This window comes from Macaca mulatta, chromosome 1 (genome assembly GCF_049350105.2).
Source record: "Macaca mulatta isolate MMU2019108-1 chromosome 1, T2T-MMU8v2.0, whole genome shotgun sequence".
Classification (NCBI taxonomy): domain Eukaryota; kingdom Metazoa; phylum Chordata; class Mammalia; order Primates; family Cercopithecidae; genus Macaca; species Macaca mulatta.
The window spans coordinates 112271904-112297988 of record NC_133406.1 but is presented as its reverse complement, the minus strand read 5'-3'; the positions used below and the strand labels follow the sequence as shown (position 1 = coordinate 112297988).

Here is a 26085-nt window from a genome sequence, read left to right as displayed (position 1 = left end):
GTGTGCGGTGTGTGGTGTGGGTGTGTGTGTGTGTAGTGTGTGGTGTGTATGTGTGTGGTGTGTGTGTTGTGTTTGTTTGTGTCATATGTGTGGTGTGTGTGTGGCATGGGGTGTGTGGTGTGTATGAAATGTGTGGGGGTGTGTGTGGTGTTTGTGTGTGGTGTATATGGTGTGTGTGATGTGTGGTGTGTGTGATGTGTGGTGTGTGGTGTGTGTGGTGTGTGGTGTGTATGGTGTGTGTGAGGTGTGTGTGGTGTTTGTGTGTGGTGTGTATGGTGTGTGGTGTGTGTGGTGTGTGTGGTGTGTGTGTGGTGTGGTGTTTGTGTGTGGTGTATATGGTGTGTGTGATGTGTGGTGTGTGGTGTATGTGGTGTGTATGGTGTGTGTGGGGTGTGTGTGTGGTGTTTGTGTGTGGTGTGTGGTGTGTGGTGTATGTGGTGTGTGTGAGGTGTGTGTGGTGTGTATGGTGTGTGGTGTGTGTGGTATGTGGTGTGTGTGGTGTGTGTGAGGTGTGTGTGGTGTGTATGGTGTGAGGTGTGTGTAGTGTGTGGTGTGTGTGGTGTGTGGTGTGTGTGGTGTGTGTGTGTGGTGTGTGTGTGGTGTGTGGTGTGTGTGTGTGTGGTGTGTGTGGTTTGTGTGTGGTGTATATGGTGTGTGTGATGTGTGGTGTGTGGTGTGTGTGGTGTGTGTGGTGTGTATGGTGTGTGTGAGGTGTGTGTGGGGTGTGTGTGGTGTTTGTGTGTGGTGTGTATGGTGTGTGGGGTGTATGGTGTGTGGTGTGTATGGTGTGTGGGGTGTATGGTGTGTGGTGTGTGTGGTGTGTGTGTGGTGCAGTGTTTGTGTGTAGTGTATATGGTGTGTGTGATGTGTGGTGTGTGGTGTGTGTGGTGTGTGGTGTGTATGGTGTGTGTGAGGTGTGTGTGGTGTTTGTGTGTGGTGTGTATGGTGTGTGGGGTGTATGGTGTGGGGTGTATGGTGTGTGGTGTGTGTGGTGTGTGTGTGGTGCAGTGTTTGTGTGTGGTGTATATGGTGTGTGTGATGTGTGGTGTGTGGTGTGTGTGGTGTGTGGTGTGTATGGTGTGTGTGAGGTGTGTGTGGTGTTTGTGTGTGGTGTTTATGGTGTGTGTGATGTATGTGTGGGTGTGTGTGTAGAATGTAGAAGCCCTTAGAGGTTCTTACTCTAGTTTTTACCTTCCATAACAGCCTGCCCAATTTCTGGCATGTGGCTGGTGCAGTGAGTGAGTGATCAGACCCACTTCACCACTCCACTTGTTGAGTGGAACAGAATGGATTTCTTCTGTGCCTCCGAAGTATATGAGAAGCTACTGACAGAGTTGTAGGAGTCCCACTGCTCCCAATCTGGTTATCTGATGGCTGAACCACTCTGGCATACTCACTGGTGGATAGCTTGGAGGAACTTCCTCTGGTGTTTCCTGACTTTGGCATGGTCAATCTTCTTTAGCAGCTTTGTGTGTTTATAGATTAACCATGTTTCCCGAAGGACATTGGCTGCAGCATTCTTGATCTAAGGAAGAATAAATAAAGTAGGCTGCTATCAGGTTCATTTTCTTAGGTTCACATAATATTTTGTGTGTGTGTGGTTGCTACTGTAGTCTACCTCATAAGGAAACGATTTTGCAATGATCTATTTTCTTAACCAAAATCACGAAACTCCTAGAAAAGATGATTAAGGCTGGGTACGGTGGCTCCCGCCTGTAATCTCAGAACTTTGGAGGCCAAGGCAGGTGGATCACCTGAGGTCAGGAGTTCGAGACCAGCCTGAACAACATGGTCAAAGCTGTCTCTACAAAAAATACAAAATTCGCCAGGTATGGTGGCTCATGCCTGTAATACTAGTTACTTGGGAGACTGAGGCAGGAGACTCGCTTGAACCTGGAAGGCGGAGGTTGCAATGAGCTGAGATCGTGCCATACTCCAGCCTGGGAAACAAGAGTGAAACTCCATCTCAAGAAAAAAAAAGGAAAGAAAAGAAAGGAAAGAAAAGATGATTAAAATTCATCTGCTATTAATCTTGTGTTGGACACTGCAGACTAGAGCTAAATTGAAGGGTTCTTTCTTTCTTTCTTTCTTTCTTTCTTTTTCTTTCTTTCTCTCTTTCTTCCTTCCTTCCTTTCTTTTTTCTTTTCTTTTTTCTCTTTTCTCTTCTTTCTCTTTCTTTCTTTCTTTCTTTTTTCTTGATTATTTCAGTACTGTCTCTTGAGTGCTGTTGCTGATGCTATATTTAGACAGGTTGCATGAGCAAGACCTTGAGTCCCGGGGTCCCCTCGGAAAATAGCTAGCAAGATACCACTGCTGCCCTTACATGCAGACTTCCGAGCTTCACCTGAGTGTGCCACTTAGTGTATATGGTACATTGCTTGGATTCAGAGAGTAAACAGATTTCCTATCAGCTGGAGATTTTAAAAGACTTCTTTGAGAAAATGTCTTTCCCACTAATTGGAACTATAGGTACCAATAAGCCCATTGTCTCCTTTCCCAAATGGCCAAAAACATTTGCGCTGCAATTTTACATGTAAATGTAATTGGCACAAAACGGAAATAATTTCAAAGCAATGTCTGAAAATCAGTGAAGATATTTAGGTGTGAAACCAGAGCTTCCTCTTTCCCAAAGCTGGCTCCTTCACTGTTCACTGCAATCACACGTTTCAACATATGACGCTGTCATCTGTTGACATGGAAACCACTGATATCACCAGGCTCACGACTGAGCTGAGACATATCAATGGCATCCAGATGGCAGGGGACAAAGTTTTAATCCAAACACAGACATCCTCAGCAATTAGTAACAAGAGCAAGAGAAAACATTCCTTATTAAGCACACGCTAAACAGATTTTTGATTAACCATCCCCATTTCTGTCAGTCATGCAGATTGGCACAGGTCCACAGGCCTGGGGCCTGGAAATAAGTAGGCCAGCCTAATAGAAATCAGGTTACTAGCCAGAAAGGATTTTAATAAAATTAGAGACTATAGACCTGCTTCTTCAGACTGACATCAACAGATGGGACGTTGTTAAAATACTGAGACGTGTGGGAAGGCTAGGAAACATTGTTTTGCAGGCTGATAAATTTTGTGTGTGTATGTTTTAAAAATTTATTACTAAGGCTGGATTATATTTTTCATTGGCGCTGAAGTGATGTTTTTAAAAGAACAGCTAAGTCTTCTCAGAAATGTCTAAGGGACATAAATATTGCTTTTTTAAAAATGCAGTAAAGATCCACCATGAAAATAGTTATAAATGACTTAATTACCCGCCTCTAGTACTTTCTTGCCTGAAAGGAAGCAGGTTGTGGTGAGAAGTTGGAAACGGTGGATGTCCAGGAGAGGACACTGTGGTCTCTGGGGTTCTGCTCAGGGAACTAGAGTGAACAGCAGCCTCCTGGGAAAAAAGGCGGCGTGCGAGGGAAGCCTCGCTCTCTGCAGAGCACACACATTGAATACCATTGCCCTCCTCTTGCGGGGAGAGGGGCAATTGGATGTGTCATTTCTTCAGTTTCCCCAGGCACTTAGCCTCTTAGGAAAGCCTCGAGGAAACGGGAAAGTCTGCAGGTGAATCCCTGCTCTGTCAATTATTAAGCAGTTTAGGAGCAAATGCTTCATTATCTGTAAGATGGGAAAAATAAAGAGGGCTGCTATGAGGCAGTGATGATGGTGCTGGGGGCAACAGCTAACATCTACCAGGCGCAGCCACAGGTCTGAGTACTTCATATGTCTAAGCTCCTTTAATCCTTACCACAACCCCATCGGGGAGGTGCTAACATTATCCACATTTTTCAGACAAAGAAACCGAGACACAGACCAAGACTAGACAATTATAAATGGCAAACTGAGTCAGTGTGGGTTTGAATGCTGCATAAAATGTAAAGTACCATACAGATATTAGTTAATATCATCTAGCTCAAACCCCTCATTGAACATATGAGGAAACCACTTCAGAGATGGGATGTGAGAGCCAGAATCACACAGCTAGCTAATGGCAAAGTCAAAACAAGAGCCAGGTCCAGGAAGAGCAGAAGGTTTTCATGTGGACTGAAGGAAAGACAAACAAAATCATTTCCTGTTTTCCAGGATCAAGGAATTGGAAAAAACATTGGATTTTTTTTCTTTTTTTAATCATCATGGCCCTTACTTAGCAATGTGACAGAACACGGAGTCCAGGTCCTGCACTTAAAGTCAGCCCAAATGTAAGATACTGAAGTCACAGCACAGTCCGGGTAGCTGACAGAGGCAGTCACATCATCTTTATGAGTTTGGAGGGAGGCCGCTGTGCATTCGGGAAAGTGATGTTAACTGCCAGCCCTTGCACTGACTCTGAAATTAATTACCAGCAAACAGTCTGGCACAAAGCTAAGTAGATCAATATCTGCGAGAGAAAAAGAAATAGGCTTTTAACTGCACTGGGCTTTCCCAGGTGGATGGTAAATGCTATTGTGGCCAGGGTCTCCCTCCAGTTCACCTGGCTGATTGATCTAAGCATTGCTGGGGTCAGGAGCAGATGAGGTCATGTGCCTTTCCTCAGATTTGCCGAGCCTCCGAAGGGCTCCATGCACCCTTCCTTGATGGAGGCTTGGGTACCTCCTGACCTCTCCTGGTGGGCAGAGGCACCAGGGCCAAAAGACGCTCTTAGGGTGCAGCAGTGCGAGGGGGCAGGGCTTAAGATGAAAGCAGCAAGCCAGAAAGAGTGGCTCAACGTTGGCCACAATTGGGTGGGTTTGGGGATGGTTAGGAGAGGAAGTGAATGGCAGTCCAGCTGTCCTGCCTCCAAAATGGGCTGATTGTTTTCTGCAAGCCCAGAAACTCTCCACCAAAACAATTGCTTTCACTCTGAGTGGGACCAGAGAATGGGCTCTATGATCCACTTTAGGAAGGGCTCTAAAATTAATGGGCCTGGACAAGAAAGTGGTCCAATGAAGACCTTGAAAATTATTGTGACAGCTAACATATACTGAGTGCTTATTATGTGCCAGGATCTGTGCTAAGCATGTATGTCTGCATGGTTTCATTAACCCTCAGAAAAACTTGACAAATAGATGTGATCATGAGCTCTATCTTGGACCCACTACTGAACTCTATGAGACTCTCTTTATTCATACATTTGAGGAACAATTAATGAGCACCTATGATGGGCCAGACATTGTACTAGCAAGTAAGGGTACCACAGTGAACAGATCAATAACATTCCTGCCCTTATGGAACTTACAATCTTGTGGAGAAGATGGTATGCAGTTTATATTATAGCATCAGGTAACAAGCATTTAAAAAACCACAACAACAACAAAGCAGGGTCCGGAGCTAGAGAGTGATGCAAGTGCTACCTGCATCTGTGAAACGGGATTACTGTGTTGACTAAATGAGAATATACTTAAAACATTAGCACAGACCCTGGCCATATGCCTCAATACATGGTATCTTTGTTAATATTCTCCTCTTCCGATAAACATCAGCTTCCTTCCCTCTAATTTCCCCAGCCCACAAGAAAACATACAACAGAACACACATCACTTCCTTGAGCTCTTGGCCATAGCATCCCATGTCAATGACTTGCTCTGGCCACCTCTCTGCCCAGGTAATCTGCTACTTGCTATTACAGAGGGGCTGTCGGTTGCGGCAAGAATGCTTGGGGCAGGAGTACAAGGGGGATGAAAGGAGCACCTTTCTTGGGCACCCTAAGCCTCCAGCAGCCCCAGGAGTCCTGGAAAATTCCAGGAGTCCCATTAGCAGAGCCCCCCAGAGAAGAAATCACTAGCATGCCCTTTATGCTGCCAGGAACCCTTGCCAGAGAAGTATTCTACTTGGAGGTTGGAGACGGGGAAAGGGAGGCCCGGCCGGTGGGTGTGATTTAAATACATGCATCTTGGACAATTTCTTCACTGTGTGAACATCACAGACTGTACTTAAACAAACCTAGATGGTACAGCCTACTACACCCCTAGGCTGTATGGTGTAGCCTATCGCTCTTAGGCTACAAGCCTGTATGGCACATTTCTGCACTGTAGGCAACGGTAACACAAATCACTAGGGGAGAGGAATTTTTCAGCTCTGTTAGAGGCTTCTGAGACCACCTTGGTATATGTGCTCCATCATTGACTGAAACGTTGTTATGCAGTGCATGACTGTAACTTGAAGGAGTTACACAGGTTGAAACTAGGCTGAGTGAGGATCAGATCACTATCGGAGAACCTGCAAGCCGGCCCTTGACTGAAGGTGTCCTTTACACACAGGACTAGAGAAGGGGGCCGGTTCCTCTTTCCCATTTGCCAAGCCCACTCTCCCCTCATCACCACCCCGCAGACTTGCTCTGGCTTCCCCGGTTGCCCTCTCTTTCATCGCCCGGCTTGTACCTCCTCTTTTTCCCCCCTCTGTTCTATTCCACACTCCCTTTGCAGGCTTCTCTGCCTGCCTGACCCGGAGGCCCTCACTGACCACTTAGAACTGGGAGCTCCACCTCTCTGGCTGGCAGGAAATTGGGTGGAGCGAGAGGAGATGTATTTCTGTTGTTCAAAGTTGGAGCTTGAGGTTCTCCCTGTAGCAATATGGTAATGGGTGGTGGATAATTCAATAATGCTATTTATGTGATACTCAGTTAGGGTAGAGTTAAGCTGGCTTTTCTCTTCAGCAGGCCTGGGACCCTAACCCCACGCTAAGGAACTAACCACCCTAAAGCTGCCTGCCTGATGGTCTGAGGGCAAACTGGATCTTGCATAGGCCCGGGGCCCCCTCACCCCTTTCTGGGCCTTCGTCTTCTCATCTGTGTTGGAGTGGCTCTTCCCTGAGGGTCCTTCCGGCTTAAACACACAATATTTCTGTGACTGTTGCTAAAAAAGAAAACCTGTACCCACTCTGTTTGGAACAGAATCTTGTGTGTGATGTAATTTATAATCCTCTTCTGGGGAGAATTAACATTCCTGATAACTGCCCTATTGATTATCCGATCAATTATAAAGAGATAAAGACTTGTTCTGGAAATCCACTCTTGAGCCCAACCAGCTGTCCATTAGCAGTCCTTTAGCTAAACCTTCTATATCTGGCGTAACAATGGCTACCATTGTTTTTCCTATGAAATACCACTACTAAGAGTAATCTCTGAATTAGGCTGCTGAAGAAAATTTTCTTCTAGCAAGATGATGATCAAACTTTGGCATATGCCTGTAATTAAAGAAAAGTTATCTTTAGTGTCATTCAGGAGATTGTAGGTGGGGGAATTACTTAAAGGTTTTTGAGCAGGAAGTAATATGTAGGTAAGCCCGAGAGTCTAAGGAGATCCATGGGGAAGCAGAGTGCAGGATGACTGGGGAGAGGGAGGCCCAAGTGAGGAGAGCAGGTAGCAGGCTGCTGTGATAGTGCAAGACAGAAGATGGCGGCTTCAAGAGTGACGGGGCAGAGGCCCTGGAGAGGCGCGAACAGCCACGGCAAGGTCGAATCAGACACAGAAAGTGCTCAGACCCCTGTGGGGTTCACGGCCCAGAGGAGTCAGAAATGGGGCTAAGTTTTTATGCCTGGAGTCTGGAAGAACACCATGTCAGGAGCACACTAGGGAAGTTAGGAGAAGGAACTAGTTTAGGGAAGTTGTGGGTTTCGTTTTGGTCTTACTCATAGAATTCATGGGGAAGTGTACTTGGATGAGCTACTTGGGGCAAGAAACCCTTGCAACAAGAAGGAGATATGATCCTCAGCACACTGTGCTGTCTGAAGGTTCTGCTTACTGTGGCTTGATGTGGAGAGTAGGTACCACAAAGAAAATATCTCCGGTCCATGGTGCCTCTCAAGCCAAGGGTGTCCATAGCAGCCCACTCTGCTTTTTTTTTTTTTTTTTGAGATGGAGTCTCGCTTTGTCGCCCAGGCTGGAGTGCAGTGGCACAATCTCAGCTCACCATAACCTCCGCCTCGTGGGTTCAAGCAATTCTCCTGCCTCAGCCTTCCGAGAAGCTGGGATTACAGGCGCCCACCACCACGCTTGGCTAATTTTTTGTATTTTTAGAAAAGACGGGGTTTCACCATGGTCGCCAGGCTAGTCTTGAACTCCTGACCTCAAGTGATCTGCCCACGTCAGCCTTGCAAAGTGCTGGGATTACAGGCGTGAGCCACCGCACCCGGCCCACTCTACCTCTTATAGGAAGTGCTCTCTGAGGGCAGTCAGCCACCAGAGGTTAAGGATGGAGGTAAGGACCACCTCTTACCCATCTTGGTGCCCCCAGAGTACAGAGTGTGGCACCCAGGGAGTGACCTCTGTGATGGACCTGTTTAGTTACATAAAACAGAATGTTGGGGACATGGAAGCACTGAGTGGCAGAAAAAATGGGGCTCTAGTATCTTTCTTCCAGTCCCTCTGTGAATCATGTACTTAAATATATTTATGTAGTAGCCCAGAGGTTAGCAATAAGTTATAATTATAGAATAACAATGGCAGCGACACTGCGAAGTCAGTGTGGGAAGATCTGATTGAATTAAATACAGAAATGACGTTGCTGCCAGAGTTGATACAAGGAAAGAAGATAAGCACAGGATTCAAGAAAACCAGAAACTGAGTTCTTACCCAATGCTGTCAGACCCTCTTCCCTCCCCACAAATAAATAAATAAATAAAAATAGTGCTGGCTCTCATGGCAAAGGCTAGGCTGCAGCCTTTAGAGCAAGACAGGATGAATAAATACTAGAACAATTTGGGTATTTTTTTATGATTAATACCTACAATTCCTTTTTCATTTTGCTTAGGTGTTTGAAGCATCAAGGTTGCATATACCAGTAAGAGGCTGCTTTTATCTGTCTGTCAAATCTGTGAATTGTCCACTCCGAAGAGGTTGAAATTATGCCACAGTAAACTCCTTCATGTTGGATCTTTCTCTGAGAATTCACTGAGATGTTATGAATAGACTGAGCTTAGCATCTCTTTTTTTTTTTTTTTTTTTTGAGATGGAGTCTCACTCAGTTGCCCAGGCTGGAGTACAGTGGCGCGATCTCGGCTCACTGCAACCTCTGCCTCCCGGGTTGAAGCAATTCTCCTGCCTCAGCCTTCCAAGTACCTGGGACTACAGGCACGTGCCACTACGCCTGGCTAATTTTTTTTTTTTTTTTTTTTTTTTTGTAGAAACGGGGTTTCACCGTGTTAGCCAGGAAGGTCTCATCTCCTGACCTCGTGATCTATCTGCCTCAGCCTCCCAAAGTGCTGGCATTACAGGTGTGAGCCACCGTGCCCGGCCAAGAGTTTCTAAGGATCATGTCTGATCTGAGAGTATTTCTTTTTTTTTTTTTTTTTTTTTTTGACAGAGTCTTGCTCTGTTGCCCAGTCTGGAGCACAGTGGCAGGATCTTGGCTCACTGTAACTTCCACCTCCCAGATTCAAGTGATTCTCCTGTCTCAGCCTCCTGAGTAGCTGGGATTACAGGTGCGCACCACCACGCCCTGCTAATTTTTGTATTTTTCGTAGAGACAGGGCTTCACCATGTTGGTCAGGCTGGTCTCGAACTCCTGACCTTGTGATCCACCTGCCTCGGCCTCCCAAAGTGCTGGGATTACAGGCGTGAGCTACCGCGCCCAGTTGTTTAGCATCTTCTTGACCAATGAGCCACTCCAGCTGGACACAATGGGCTATTTGGAGAGGACAGAGGGCAGGCCAGGCATCCCCAGGGGAAGAAAGGTGGGGTTCTCTTGGGAGCAGTTCAAAGTCAGCTCAAACCAGAGCAGGCCAAGGATGCACACATCCAGTTTCGTTTCAATTAAGGTTATGTAAAAGAACCTTCAGAAGTTCTAGTCCTGCCAGCTTTGAAAATCTTCTCTCTGTAAGAACCATCCCTCCTGTGTTGTTTATTTCCTTGAGAAAAGATATTAGATATTAAAGGGACATTTCAACAGATTTAAGTGTTCTCAGAAAAAGGAGATGTTATTCAATTAAAAAGCTACCTTACATTCATGGATGAGCAATAAATATTTGTTGATTTGATTTTCAGTCCTACTTTTCAAGAAGTAAGTGGAATTGAGGAGGATGTTAGGGAATCATTTTTGAAAGATTAAAATTAGCAACCACAGTCTCATCTTCTACAATTATATTGCAGAAAAATTGTTTATTTTCCTGGCATACAAAGGAGCTGGCTTTCCTCAGCTTTATTTTCCTTTAGCGTCTGATTTACTTGGTGAAAAATGGAGAGGACAAAGGAATAACACCAAATACAAAGAATATACTTGGCTTCAAAAAGAAAACCAGAATAAACAGAGAAACTGCTAATGTCTCTACTCTTCGTAAACAGCTTATGAGAAGGCTTTGGAGGCAGAACAGCTCCCTGCCCTCACTCCAGCATGTAGTTTCAATTCAGTGAAACCTCAGTAAATTGCTTCAGGAAAATAGATGCAAGTGGATTTGCATTTGGGTGTTTCAATAACTTGAGTAATTTCCTCAATACTGAGCATGACTTTTGCACCCATTATTAGAGGGGGCTGAAAGAGAGTGGCCAAGTGGCAGAGTTCCCGGCAGGCCTTACTGTGGTAACAGCCTTCAATCACTGCCATCGTGATGTGACAAATCATGGCTTTTTTTGGTGCAGCTGATAGCTCAGGGCCGTGATGTACCAAGTACGAACACTTGAATGTCAACAACATAAGAATATTTGCCTGTACCAGTTCCTTTTAACATCTGTGAAGGCTCTTTACAAAATCCAATAAATGTAATCAAAGACCAAACAATCAAACACCATAAATAATTCTGCTGAGAAACTGAGAGGCCTTGGCCACTGCACACTCTCCCACTGCCTTCCCCGAGAGCTCACTCGCAGCTCCCTCTGTCATTCTCTCTCTCTCTCTCTCTCTTTTTGTTCTTCCTTCCTGCCTTTGTCTCTATTTCTAACACATTGTTGCTGCGATGCAACATTAATCACTGAATATTTTCTGTAGCTTTCAAAAACCCAAAGCAACATTTGGTTGCTCATGGGTTCCTTAACCTACTTTAGTCCTAAATGAAAAAGACTATGGAGGCCAAGACACGGACACAGGGTTTTAACTCTGCCTCGTCTCAGAAAGAGGACAGTCTTGCAGGAAATCATCTTACTCACCTTCCTTCAGGCTGTAGTTCTAAAGAATTTTCCATAAAAGCTGTCCTTGAATAAACAACTCCTGCCTTGCCCATTTGGCCTGCTGTTATTCTGGAAGGCTTGTATCTGTCTCTTCTAAATGGGCCTTTTCGTCTCTGACATTTCAGTGGGGTATCCAACTTTCAGCAGCAAATTGGTCTACCCATTCCTGCATATTTTCAGATTTTCATCTTCCATAACTACTTTCGTAATGGTTCAAGTGAGAAACGTTACCCGGAAAACCCAAAAGGGAAAAATTGGATGATGACGTTTTGATGAACAATTTTATTTAGGAATGTGGGCTCTACTAGAATGATTTCTTTTTTTTTTTTTTTTTTTTTGAGATGGAGTCTTGCTCTGTCGCCCAGGCTGGAGTGCAGTGGTATGATCTCGGCTCACTGCAACCTCCACTTCCTGGGTTCAAGTGATTCTCCTGCCTCAGCCTCCTGAGTAGCTGGGACTACAAGTGCCTGCCACCATGCCCAGCTAATGTTTGTATTTTTAGTAGAGACGGCATTTCACCATGTTGGCCAGGATGGTCTCAATCTCTTGACCTCGTGATCTACCTGCCTCAGCCTCCCAAAGTGCTGGGATTACAGGCGTGAGCTGCTGCGCCTGGCCTAGAATGATTCTTTAAATGATTTTTTTTAAAGGATGAGACTTAGGTACATTTTCAATATACTTTTATAGTTTTAGGTACATTTTCAATATAGTTTTGCCCTTCCTAATGAGAATCCTGAAAATATTTGAGCATAAACAAAAAACATTGCCTCATACTGGCTGATTTTCATCAGGCAAAGGGGCAGGTTATACCATTGTAGGCTATTAATTAAATTACCAGGAAAATTATTTGGCTGCCTGAACCATGCACAGCGATCGAACAGAAGGCAGGAACCCATCGTGTGAAGATGCTGTTTCCATGTTGTGTCTGGGGCTCCCTCAAACATGCCCTTTAAAAGCCTGGTGCAAACCCATACGACATGACCATTTTCTTTCTCTTTTTCTTTCTTTTCTCTCTTTCTCTCACTTCCTTTCTGTCTTTCTTCCTTTCTTTTTGAGATGGAATCTCACTCTGTTATCCAGGCTGGAGTTCAGTGGTGAACTGAATTTAATCTTGGCTCACTGCAACCTCCGCCTCCCGGGTTCAAGCAATTCTCTTGCCTCAGCCTCCTGAGTAGCTGGGACTACAGGCACCCGCCACCATGTCCAGCTAATTTTTTGTAGTTTTAGTAGAGATGGGGTTTCAGCGTGTTAGCCAGGATGGTCTTGATCTCCTGACCTTGTGATCGACCCACCTCGGCCTCCTAAAGTGCTGGGATTACAGGCGTGAGCACCTGGCGGACCATTTGCTTTCTCATTGGCTTCCACTGTGGTGTTAAGTCCCCCATAAGACATGGCTGTGTAGCATCTTACCCGCTTGGTGAGCTGAGTGTCCATCATGAAGTTATGAACGTGCTTCTCTGCTTTGGTGAGTTCCAGCTTTCGGGCCACCACGGCCACCACAAGGGCAGTGCAGCCTGCACCCTGTGGGGGGACATCAAGAGGACCAGAGGGGAAAGAACACATCATTAAGAGGCAAGACGAGAGACTCAACACGCCTGGCGCCCACAGGGGTAGTTTCCTGGGAGTGGAGTGGGAACTCGAGCTCTCTGGCTGGTCATGACCAAGCCACAAAATCTGTCGAAATCTGTCAGGACTCTGATGTCCTGACCCACAGAGAGGTCGGCAGTGCCCCTTGGGTTGTGCTCTGCAGCTGACTTCTGGGAGGCTGAGCTAGCCAGTTTCAATGGAGAAGGATGCTGGGTGGTGCTGAGACTTTGGGGGGTTTAACCAACAGATAAGCACCTGGCCACCTGCCAAGCTGTGTAGCGGAAGACAGAGGGGCCAGCACACACGGGCCCTCTCTCCCTCAGGCAGGTCTCCATCCCACTGCCAGCTCTAGACCAGCGGGCCCGGGAGGAAGGCAGGCAGGACATCAGCTGGGTGCAGATGGAACACCTGTCAGTGGCTGAGGGTGTTCCTGAAAACAATCTAATGAAGAGCCAATACCTTTCCCCAGGGCTTGTTTCACAGAGGGTACCCAGGTTGGCACGAACACATGCACTCAGTGACTGTGCTTGCTCTACGGTTGGGCTTTTTCACCTGAGGGTTTACGCTATGACTCAGCACAAGGAATCGGTTCCTTCCTGCCTTCACCAGGAGGCTCATGAATTCACCACCATGCAGAGATTTTAAACACAACACCACTTCTGCTAGATCAAAACCAGGATTTTAAGTGAGCCCGCAGCAGACCCTTGGGATTTTCCGGAACAGCGATCCTAGTCTGCTCGGTAGGTCCATGCCAGGGGAGCCCGGGAAAGGGTGGGCAAGGAAGCAGGCTCTGCTGAGCCCCAAGAATGGTGAGACTCACTTTTTCTGTCCTAATCCTCTGGGTGCATGCTTGACTGTCTGGGAAATAAGCAGGGAATTCCCTGCACATTCCAACATTCTCCCGACACATTTTAAAATCATCTTCGCTGGGCTTCTTGGTTGGCTTGTGAGCACAGGGGGACGTCGAAGACTCACTACTCCCCTGGCTCTTTGGCAGGCAGCCGGAATCAGCCCCCTCCTTCTGCGAGCGGACTCTCATCAGAGACCATCGCCCTCTACCTGCACGCTGTGCCCTGCGCTGCCCTGACCACCACTCATGGAAAGAGATGATGAACTTACTAAAGCCAACAACTGAATCCTAGATGTCAAACAGTAATTCTAGTTGCTACAGAACCCAGTCTAGCAGATGAGGTCCCAGACTGGAAGGAATCTGTCAGTAACATTTTTGGCTCATCAGGTCTTACAAAATGTGTGAGAAGCAGAAAAGAATGTTTTTCAAAGGTACTATAATCTATAACCGACTTGGAAGGAATGCATATGGGTGGATCCATTCCCTACTCTCTCTTTTAGAATCTCTTTCTCTCTTTATCCCACAGGCTGACAAAGGCTAGCCTGTGTGAAGTTTCGATGTGGTTGAAGTTCACAATGCTTTCTCCTCGTTTCCCACAAGGGTCCCCATTAAAACAATCTAGTGTTTCTCAGTACATTGGTTGGCCTTTTCACAAAGTGAAAAGAACCAAGTCTGTGTGAACTTTCCTTTTCTGACCTCATTTTCCTCTTTTGTTCAAGGACAGCTGTGTTTTTTCAGCTTCTGTGACTTACAGGAGACTCTGTGCCCAGTTTTCAAAGGATCTGGGCAGTTGCACAGCCTGGTCTGTAGCTGTAATCAATCTAGCCAGGCCTCCAAAAGCAAAAAATAGCTTAAAAGAAGCCATCCTAGAGGGAAGATGTGTGCTCCCTTCCCCTCGACCGGACAGAGTGTCATCCCTCTCCTTTATATGGAGTTCCAAAAGTACTTTGGGCTGAAAGCCTAAAAAGAGGGCTATATCATAGCATTAAAAATGGAACATCAGATGGAGAGGGTTCTCCCCAGGCTCCATTCTCCCTCCTCTTGCTGGGCCCAAGCAAAACTCTACTTAAATCATCCCTGAAAGCTGAGGTCCAATGGGCCTGAAGAGGGAGCTTCCCTGCACCATGCTACTTTGAGAATGTAATCACAACAATCAATCATCCACCATTCCAAATTTCCAGGGTCTAGATGGGGTGTTTCACAGCTCCTGCCATGGCCCGCACTTTAACTGGCTGAATGCAGGGGGCTTTTAATTAGAAACTACAGTGTTTTATCTAAGGAACCATCTGTCTCACACGAGGAAGATAAATTTCTCTCTGGAGGCAGGACAGTGGACTAGATGGCACTTCCCAGTTTCTTTCAACATAAAGATGTCATGACTCCCTTGTGAGTACCTCTGTAGAGGATGCTGCATTCTTAACCCTTAATTCCAACTTAAATGGATGCTCTCAGCTTCATTTTTCCATTGACTGGATGTAATTGGGGCAGTCACCAGTAATGACACCTAACCTGGATTAAGAGGCAACCTCATAAAGATGGGGCCAGACATCAGCAGCCTTCAGAAAGTCGTGGAGGAATGCTGAAGCCTAGACTGCTGAGCCTCTGCAGACTGTGCGGCGTGTGGAGAGGGAAAATGAAGAAGGGAGAGAAGACAATGGGAACATGAGAGAAGAGGAGGGGAGGGGAGGGAAGGAGAGAGGAGAGAGAAGAGAAGGGGAGGGGAGGGGAGGGGAGGGGAGGGGAGGGGAGGGAAGGGAAGGGAAGGGAAGGGAAGGGAAGGGAAGGGAAAGGAAGGGAAGGAAAGGGAAGGGAAGGAGAGGGGAGAAGAGAAGGAAGGTGGCTGCAGGGAGAGGTCAAGCTGGGCAGAGAATGAGATGGGGAACAAGTTGTGTTGCATCCTAAACAGCAAGGGTCAGGGGGGTAAAGAGAGAAGGAGGAGGCTGAGGAATAAGAAAAAATGATGGGCTGATGGGATTGAGAGAGGAAGGAAGAACAAGGAGCCTAAGGCTTGAGCCAGAAGTCAATGGTCCATTTTGGCCCTTTAGAGGACATGAAGGAAGTGCCAAGGGATCCCACCCTGCTGTGTCCATCTTCAATTGGTATAAGACTCGCCTGTCCCCTGGGTCCCCTTTGGGATGCTGGGCCCTTTCACTTAGGTGAGTTAATAGTCTGACAGGCCACAGGGGCAGCCTGGCAGTGCTGTGTCACGTGGCAGTGATGCAGGTTAGTTTTAAGAGACAAATCGCTGAGGGCCTGGCTAACCGTGGAATCTTGGAAATGGCTGGTGGGCAGAGGGGGTGTGTGAGGAGGGAGGAAGCAGGACGGGAAAGGGTAAACAGCTGCTGCTATGACTTCCCTGGGGTCAGACTCGGGGGAAGAGCCATGACTCAGCCTTTTGCTTTCAGATATGCCAAGTCCTGAACCACAGGGGACAAAACTAGAGTCCCTGGATCTGCGCTGTCCGACTTCCAGTTCTGTGGGGAGAGGGGAGGAGATGGGGTCTACTTCTGATGAGCTGGAACTTCCCAAGGCACGTGGGCGAGCAGGGAGCACCGAGTGCACGGAGGGAGGGTGGCTGGGACGGGGTGAACACGCCTAACTCTAGAGATTCGGACCCAAATCGGGACCGAGACTCCTCCACACCGGTCCTCCCACCTCTTGTTTTCAAGAAACATTTTCCAGCTGGAAAACCTTAGAAGCTGGAAAAACAAGTATCCCAAGGGGAAAAGTATGAGGTGTTCTTAACTAAAGAAGCATAAAATAAAATAAAACACAAATGAAAGTGACAAATGGAGGAGGGAAGCCTGGAGGATTTACAGTTGGATTCTGTTTCTGCAACAGATTCCATGCAACAACTAAAATAACATCAATTGGTTTGAAACCAAGGTGTTTCGGGAGAAGCTCATCTTCTAAAACTGACATTAAGCAGATGTCTTGCTGAGCCCTCTTTTTGCCTCCTCCCAAAATGACTCAATTTGTGCTACCTTTTACTTCATCATCACTTTCCCTTGGCAGTTCAGACGCATCTCTCATGAGGCCACTGGGGAAAAGCTCAGCGTCCCCGCAGACATTGGAAGCTTTTGCCTGTTTGTCCAGAACTCATGAAGGGTCTACAGAGTGAGTCCAGCTTTAGAAAGAGGCTAGATTGAAACAAAGTTATGCCAAGCAGCCTTGAGGGGCTCTGGGGTCTTCCAGATGCCTGCAGAACCAGAAGGTCAGCATTGTACATATTTTACGTTGCATTGTCATTTCCAATTCTGGATACTAAATATTGACAGCTTTCTCTCTACTGTGTTGTCACTGTGATCATGAAAAATCCTTATGGAAAGATGCTGGACTTTAATGTAGCTGCTTTTGTGGGTGAAATCTCTCAAACACACCAGGTCTGTGCCAGCCACGGCAAGTTGTTCAGACAATTATATACCCTGCTTAATGGCTGATAATTACATCGTTACTGGGATTGCCAAGAGAAAACAATGATTAAGACTATTTACAGGCCACACACACACACACACACACACACACAAATCCTTCCTTTCCCTTCCCAAGCAGGCCTTGCCTTGGCCTTCATGGTGTCCATGGTAACCAAACAGGAAGCCCTACCTTTAGTAAAGGCACTTGCAATAATAATTGGGAGCTATACATAGTGTTGGGAGGTTGGGAGGAGGAGGGGAAAGGATCCTCAGCAAAGTGAAACCCTGGCTAGGAGTGACTCAGCTAGAAAAATCACATTTGCTAGAAAAATGCCACCAGGGTTCCTCACTGTGGCTGACCCCAGAGTGAGGCGACTGACTTTAATTTGGGTGAAAAACACTGAAAATGAATAGAGGAAACCTCCCTGTTCCCGTATATAGAAAGGTATATATTTATGCACAGGGTTTTGTACAAAAAGAGATGAAAGGCCTGGGCTGTATTTTTCATATGGAAGGTGGGGATTGGATTGGGTCCTCCTCATCCATTTGTTCTTTCCACTTTGATCACACCTCAATCCACAGGGAACGGAACACTCCCTCTGGGGGAGCGCTGCAGAGCCAGACAGCAAAAGGGGGTGCTGAAAGACAAGCAGCCCCCGGACCCCAAGGAGAGGCAGGGGTCGGGCAAGGGTCTCGCCTGTTCCGCTCAGCTGTGCCAGAGTAGAGCCAGGAGATGCGAAGTCCAGGAACCAGGAAGCCGGGTCCTTAGGGTGCTGCTTCTTGGATGGGGCACAGCTATGTGCTGAGAGGGAGAAAGTCTGGTATTTTAAAATAACAGAGGCTCCCCGCAGGGCCCATCCGTCTATTGGCAACCCTGTTCTGTACCAGCCCTGGCTGACAGCTGGTTCTGAGGCCCAAAGCCCACACCCCAGGAGTGGCTCTAAGAAGGAAAGCTTTGGCCTTTGGTGGCATTTCATTCTTTTCTGGTAAGAAGCATCTTTCCCTGGTTTCCTCATGACAGTTGGTGCTATGCCAAGACAAGCTCCTACTAACCGATGGAAGATATTTGTTCTAAAGCCTTGCACTTACCCATGATTTATCACAACCCCAGCGCTAAGCTTTTTGTCATTAGCTGCTGTCGTAGGACCTGCTTGCTAATAGGGACCTGCCCTGGACTGGAGTCAGAAAGGAGGAGAGAGCCTGGCCCCTCTTGCTCAGCAGGCCGACTGCCCCAAGCCTTGGTCTGACTGTCTGGTCCACCAATATCAGCCCCAGGAAACCAACGAGGCAGACTGGGGTGGGGAGTGTGGGCAGCCCCCAGACCTGCGGCCCTCCCTTTCCACTGCAGAAAGCGGTCACTGCCCTTCCAGAAAGAGGGTCTTCATCTCTCTGGGAGCAATGGGGGTGACGAATGGAATCTGAGGGATCACTGCAAGGAAGGATTTTCACAAAGGTGTGAGGGGGGCTGTGGAGCGGGGGTTGTCCTTGGGAGGGCTGCAGTCTCCAGCCATGGAGACCCAAAGCCACGCCACCAATGGCCTGTCCACTTCTCACCCCGCCACCTCCCCCAGCACTACCCAGGCTTAGATGTGCTTTCCTCTTTCAGCCTCAGTTTCCGCCTCTGAAAAAAGTGTCCAACCCTGCTCTGACACTGTTCTAGGATTCCAGGATGAAGGCCAAAGAGCAGTAGCTGCCTGTCCTGGACCCGAAGTGCAACAAGACCAAGGGAACACTTCACTAATTTGCAACTGAAGGACACTGAGGACACCACCAACACTGACCGGTGTGTGACCGCTTCTCGTTTTCAAAGCACTTGAACATAAATCATTGCATTTGGTCCTTGCACAAGTGGGGAGGGCAGGGCAAGCCCTCCATCTCTACTTTCCCTGGAAGATGCTCAGGCCCAATAGGCAGAGTGCCTGGCCCAGGGACCACAGTGAGCAGAAACTCAGACCCCACATCCCTCTCATAAGGCACACTGTGGTGGCCATGTGACAGGCGAGAGCGTGTGCCTCTGCGAGAGTGTCGAGTGTGGGTCGTAGGTCACTGGGCAAGAGAGATACACCTTGAAAGGTCACAGCACACCTGCTGGGCACCTGGGGATGGGATCACAGCCTTGCCGAATGCCAGTCCTGCAAAGCACTTGGCACTTAAAGCCCAGCCCCACCATAGGCAGAAGTGGAAGCAGAAGCCTGGGAAAGGCAAGAGCCAGCCCAGAGCCACATGGCCAGCCCTGTCCAGGACACAGGTCCCAAAAGCCAACTCAGTGCTCTTTCTCCAGTCCCTGCTTCTGTGAGTTCCAGCTAAACATGATCAGAAATGGTGCCAAGGTCTGTGGGACCAAGGGAACAGGAAGGAGGACAATAAACTGCAAGCCCCAATGCTCACTGGAGGTGAGCAAACTGGGGGCTGCACAGCAGTGCAGTGGGCATCAGAGCATCGGGCCAGGACCAGCTTCACCCAGCTGATTTTGAGGGAGCTGTGAATAGACCATTAACTGCCAGGAGTCCAGGTCTCATTCTTACCTTAGAAAAGTCAACTGAAAAGTGAGAAACCATTGCAGATTTCCCACCTGCCTTTTTATGTATAGGGGACACACACGCAGGTTGGTTAACTAACAGCCGCCCCCCACGCTGTGGCTAGGAAGGCCCCTATGTGCTTGCAAGAAAGAGTTCTGCTCTTTGCCACATTTTGAGGGTAGGGAATGGGCAGAGGCGGGTACTCACCATAATGCCAGTAAGGAGACAGACACCTTTCCCACAGTATGTGTGGGGCACCATGTCCCCATAACCAATGGAAAGGAATGTGATGGAGATGAGCCACATGGCACCCAGAAAGTTACTAGTTACGTCCTGCTGGTCATGGTACCTGCCGAGGGGAAGACAGGAGTTAGTTGATGAACAGCCATTCCCGGGAGTAAGGGCTGTGGGCAAACCTAGAGGGGGGAAGGAAATGAGATATTTGGCTGAGGAAGAGGCAGCAGTGACAGTGGCTCACACAGATCTCTTTAGGCTACTGAAGGGGCTGCGACTGTGCCCACCCAGGTCCCACCTGCAGCCCCCCCATCCCGTTGGCCTCCTGCCATGAGCTTGGTCCCAGAGATAAAATGTTTTGTCATGATTTGCACCTCATTGTAGACACCCTTTTAGTGTTGGTAAGATAGCTTTGGATGAAATCATGCAGTAATAAAATTCAAATTTTCCCTTCCAAGCCGACAGTCTAAATGTATGTGGATGTGATTAATCTGAAATCACAAGCTCCTGAACAGGGAAAATGTCAAAAAAAATTATCAAACATACTCAGCGATTTCCTCTAAGAAAGTTGAAGCATTTCAAAGACTGGTATCTCCCGGGGGGTCTAGAGGGAAGCTGTGGCGGCTGGGGCTCTCGTGGAGCTATCTCTAGAGGGGGCTCTGGGGTGTCCACAGAGACCTGCCTTTCTGAGTCTGACAGGGACTTGTACTTGCCCCACCCTGAGACGAACCAGCTGGAAACATCAGCACCATTTCCTCTCCGGATGCCTATTCCACCCCATCCCCTTCCTCCCTCCCTTCAACCCCAACACCAAGGCCTGCTGCATGCCAGGCTCTGTGCCAAGTACTGAAATACAGAAATGAACACCATACAGCCCCTGCCCTCAGAGACTCAGCCCAGGAGAGGGGTTTGTCAAGGAGGCAGGCATCTGCAGAGGGGTGCAATCAGGGGGTGGACAAGGTGCCCTGGGGATAGAGGCAGAGGGCAATGACCTTGACCCAAACACATGAGGGTCCACAGAGGTGCCACAGAAGAGCAAGGCTTGCATTTTCCAGGCAGGCCCAGAGGAATGGGTGCTCTGGGCAGAAGACCCTAATGAAAGCCCAGGGCTTATACAAAGTGCAGCAAGGGAGCTGGTTGCAGGCTGGGTGGCAGGGCTGGTGAAGGTGGATCCTCTTCCAAACCGTTCTCTAATGGGATCAGCCTGAACAACACACAATAGACTCTTCATTTTATAATGTAGGGCTTCACTTCTTGATAAAATCTCCTCTTAGCCACTTGGAGGCCACTGGACGGGCAAGCTAAAAACAAAGGGCCAGGGAGACCAAACCAACTAGGTTGGATAGAGTAGAAAGTCATTTAGGAACCTGAATCTACGGAAGTCAGTTACCATCAGGGCTTCCATGAGTTAATGAACACAATGTGCCGGGACAGGCCTAGAAAAAGGAGGCCCCTAGAAGGATTCGCTGCCATCATCAGGGATCTCCACGCCCCCACAGGGTCTGTGCCCAGCGAGTGATAGGCAAACGCTGCTTTTCCTTCCCTTGCCACCTTAAGTGAGGCGTGCAGGGCAGGCTGCATGTATAGGTGCATCGAGAGATGGGCCTGGAAGGAGGCAGGAGTTCAGCCAGTCAGAAAGGAGACAGGGCCATCAAGTCAGGGAGCAGCAAGAGCACAGTATGATGGATACTGTGCATGTATTGAGCACCCGCTGTGTGGCTGGCACTTTGTACGCGAACATTCTAATCTCACAACAGCCTTTAAAGTATTTCCCAGGTAAGCAGCAGGAGGCACAGAGACACTGGGTGACTTGCCCAAGGACACACAGGAAGCAAAGCCCATGCTCCTTTCACTGTTTCACTCAATATCAGAGGCAAAAGCGACTGGCATGTGTCTTGGGGATAATGAGGAAGCTTCGGTAAGAGGAGATCGCCTGGGCTCTAGTAGCAGGCGACCAGGGGGCTTCAGAGACCAGGGGTCAGATTTAGGAAGGCCTGGAATTCTGGGATAAGCAGCTTGGATTTTGCCTTAGAGGCCTTAGAAGAGACTCTGGGTTCTTGAGCACAGGAATGACAAGATGACACAGCTTGCTGGGAAGAGTGGTCTGCGGGTGGCGAGCAGGGTATTTGAAGAGACAGGACACAGAGGTGGGGTGGCCAGGCAAAAAACAGGTGTGCAAAGCTGGGACAGAGACGCAGGCCACAGCCTTTCTCACCCACCAGAGCCTGGCCCCAGCAGATCCCTGTGAGCACATCAGTGGTGGGCTCTCCAGCCCACTTGAGCCCTTGGCCAGCAACTGGGGACCCGGCGGGTGGCATGGCATTAGCCTTTTTGTGGCTGTCTGCACAAGGACATAGGTGTCTGGTACTTCTGGGGACATCTGAAGGAAAGATACCCCCTCCCCAAAGCTCTGCTGATGAGATGGCCTTGCCTGCCCTCTCCATCTGCTACACTTGCTCCCCAGGGATGCTCTGTTACCACCCTGAGGGCCCCTGGCTGGCTGCATGGGCCTCATGTCCCCTGGCGGGGCCTGCCTTTGCTCCCCTGGCTATCTTTGAGTAGCACAGGCTGGTGGCTCCCAACTCGGATTCCCGGGATTCATCTACCCCTGACTGTGGCCCAGCGTGGCAGCCCCTCCCAGCTCTGCTGTGGCCTTCGACAGACAGCTGCCTCCCTGCCTGCTCGCTCTGCCCGCTAGGCCTTCAGGTCAATGCAACCCCTCCCCTCCCAGCAGGCTGCTCTCTGGCTGGAGGGATGGCGGCAGACGCTGACCCTCAGACCCTGTGCTGAGACAGTGGTGAAAACATCAGACTTTAGCTTTTCTAAAGCAAGACTTCAGTGACTGTGGGAGGGGACACAGAAGGGAGAAGACGTAAAGGCAGCTCCATGCCACAAGCCGGCAACACATAAATGTAGTAGAGTCACAGCCAGGGTCCTCAGTTCTTCCAAAAAACATTTTCTGGAAGACAAGTCTTGGGTAAGGTCTGAGGAAGCGTGGTTGAGGCAGTTTAGCAGTGAGGAGTTGAGCTGAGCCAGTGATCTTGGGCTGGGCTGGGCTTGCCTGGCTTGGAGCTCCAGCTCCAATGTTTAGTAGCTCCATGGCTGTGGGCAAGTGACGTACCCTCTCTGTCACTCAATTTCCTTATCCGCTGATGGGAGGATTAAGTAAAATAACCCACAAGCAATACCAGCACAGTGGCTGGCCCAAAGTAAGTGCTCACTAAATGTCGGCCATTATCGTTGCTGAGAGGGCGCAGGTGTTATCAGTCTGAGAAACAACAGACAGAAAAATACAGGGGCATGGATTTACACGTGCAGTGGAGTGGTGAGGCATTCATGAAGATGTCTTGAAGTTTAGGCTGGAGAACTATTTGATACAGATACAAAATAAATCAACTGTAAGTTCTTGGACAAAGAAAGGACATGAGACACTTGGTATCTGAAAATTCTTCTACATGCAAGACGGACTACAGAGGTCAGGCCCCAGATAAGGAACGCTGCTAGAAGCTTTGCAGGTGTCCAGGGAGAAGCAATGGAGAGCCTTGAATACCTAACTATGAAGTTAGGGTTTAATCTGTAGCCCATGCTCTGTCACATCATGGGTTTTGTTGTGCACACGGGTCTCCACAGTCCTCTTTTCCCTGCAAACCCTGAGGATTAAATTCGCGCTCCCTGGCTGTTTGACTGCCCTTAGGATCATGGAGCATCCTATTCATATGTGGGAGGATGCCAAGGTAAAGAGATTAGAGACCAAAGTGGAATTACATATAAATTATATTCTTGTGGGTTTCTTTTTTCATTCACCGTAATAAATTTCTGTGGGTGCTAACTGTGTGTGCTGAGCAGAGGAGATGAAGGTCTTGAGAGTGTCCTTCGTTGTTTGTCAGCCTTCAGTGATCGCTCCTCTGGTGGGGGCTACAGAAGACGCTGAGATGAATTGGACATGCACCCTGCTCTCCAGTGGCTTGGAGCATCGTCATGGAGATAAGACATGCATGTAACTCACCAAGCAGGAAGTGATGAGCCAGAAGGCTGGGCTGGTGATTCAGGACTGTGGGAGTAGAGAGGAGGGAGAAAAGGTTTCTAAACCTATTCACAATTTTAGAGCGGTTTACACATGTCACAAATTCACATACTAATCTCGTGCTATTTTTTGCAATCGAAAATTGGGGGGCAGGGATAGCTCCATGTTTTTCTTTAAAGGCTGAGGAGGAAAAGATACAATTTTTCTTTGAGCTCAAGGATAGTTATTACAGTTACTGATTTATCTTTCAGGGTGTGGACTATGGATTTTTTTTTCACCTCTTAACATGAAATAAATGAGAGATACAAATGACTATATGACTTGGCAAAGATGGTAGAGACGTATGTCTACTTTTGCTCCCTCAAATCCCTTACAGCTCAAAATTGTTAGTCCCCTACTTTTAAAAATAAACAGGCAACCAGGAATCCCCAGACAGCCAGGAGTCTCTAACATTAAAGACACAGATCAAACCAGTCAATTAAACAAACAAAAAGAAGGAACTCTGGATCAAATACAGACCATTCACAGAGAGAACTCTTGAAAGAAAAACCCTATAATTAACGTAAGAGAGATAAAATAAGATACTAGACCCACGAGACAAGAATGGAATGCTGTATGAAAAAAGTCTTCCTAGAGGGGCTAGAAGATAAATCGAGGAAGTCTCCCAAAAAGCAGAAAAAGACAAAGAATGAAAATGAAAGAAAATATGAAGTTGGGCATTGTGGTGCGTGCCTGTATCCCCCAGCTGCTTGGAGGCTGAGGCCGGAGAATTGCTTGTGCCCAGGAGGTTGAGGCTGCAGTGAGCTAAGATTGCGCCCCTGCACTCCAGGCTGGGGACACAGCGAGACCCCCCACCATCTGTTAAAAGGAGAGAAAGGGAAAGAAAATATGAGAAAATCAGTGAATCAGTCTCCCAATTCAAATAGTAGGAGTTACAGAAAGAAACAACTGGGGGGAAAAGAAGGAGAGAAGTAATTATTTTAAAAATCATTCAAAAATAAAAATCCCCAGAACTTAAGGGCATGAGTTTCTAGAGCAAAGGCTCACTGTCCCCAGCACAGCAGATGAAAATAGATGCACACCAAGGCACATTATTGTGAAATTTCAGAACACCAGGGGAAAGGAGACAATCCCACAGAGCTTTAGGGGTTTTGAGGGAAGGTATAAAAGAGGCCAGATACGAAGAACCAGAAATTACAACAGCTTTGGACTTTTTGACAGCAACACTGGAAGCTAGAAGGCCATGGAATAAAGCCTTCAAAATTCTGGAGGAAAATTATTTCCAAATCAGAATTCCAAACCAGAGACCAGAAATCTGAATCGGCCAAAGTATGAGTTCAGTCTGAGGGTGGAATGAAGACATTTTCAGATATGCAAGGTTGTCACGGGTTTGCCTCCCAGGCACCCTCTCTCAGGAAGCCACAGGAGGTATGCTTCACCAAAACAAAGAAGTAAACCAAGGAGGAAGACAAGGGATAAAGGCAATGAGCTCAGGGTGATGGTACCGGGAGGTCCCTGTAGGACAGGTGCACACCAGGCGCGGAGGACAACCCGTCCAGGCTGGAGCAGGTCGAGAGGCTCTGGGAGACACTTCCAAGGAGATGAAATTGATAGAAAATCTAATGTGCCTGAACATCCTGAAGAGAGATTTAGACAACTGCCAGGGTTTGCACTTGATTTAATGACAAATACATAGAAAACTAAGCAAACGCACAAACATGATCATTAACAACTCCACGAAAAATGAAAAGTTCCGCAGGAAGGGAAAAGTTATATTTTACTACAAGGCGGCTCAACTATGAATAGAGTCAAATTAGTGTTGACTGACTAATGTAAACACTGATTACTGCTTTAACCAAAATTATGATATAATTATAAAAGGAAGATGAAGGGTGAGGAAGAGTTGGAGAAGAGGAAAGGGAGCTGAATTTTCATCTCTCAGAGTGGGAAGGGAATAGGTAATACCTAAACAAACCAAAGCATCAGAGGATAGCAATACACACATATTACTCACAGACATGGAGGCAAATACTAAAACTAATTAGCAAAAGGAGGTAAAAGTAGCTGCCTCTGGAGAAGGGTAAATGGGAAGAGCTGGTGGAAGACAGCAAATACCACAGAAGGACTGACTCTGCAGTGTATGCACATGTAACTTTGATCATATCAACAGAAAACCAAACCAAAGAGAAAAAAACAAAACTACACACAACACTAAATGACATTAAGAAACACAAAAAGAAAATAAGCACCATGAACTCACCATCCAACTCCAATCTGTGGAATCTACTTGTGTGTTCTCTCTATTCTCAGCGCCCCCCACCCCAGGATCAACATTACCCTGAATGTCATGTTTATCATTTCCTCTTTTTCTTCATAGTG

The 26085-nt window shown here is 47.6% G+C and overlaps 1 protein-coding gene across 12 annotated transcripts in view; it reads right to left on the bottom strand.

Annotated features, from left to right (window-relative positions):
- Positions 1-26085, bottom strand: part of KCNN3 (potassium calcium-activated channel subfamily N member 3) — a 164958-nt gene that overhangs the window by 6454 nt on the left and 132419 nt on the right. For 5 of the 12 annotated variants that reach the window (XM_077945287.1, XM_015110811.3, XM_077945294.1 and 2 more), the window contains 3 exons: positions 19656-19797; positions 12490-12600; positions 1398-1525 (listed from right to left, as the gene is read on the bottom strand). In XM_077945287.1, coding sequence (XP_077801413.1) covers positions 1398-1525; positions 12490-12600; positions 19656-19797 — 381 coding nt within the window. Of the gene's footprint in view, positions 1-1397; positions 1526-12489; positions 12601-19651; positions 19798-23486; positions 23734-25966; positions 26032-26085 lie in introns of those variants that run through there. The other 7 variants (XM_015110839.3, XM_077945289.1, XM_077945311.1 and 4 more) reach the window with 5 other exon arrangements.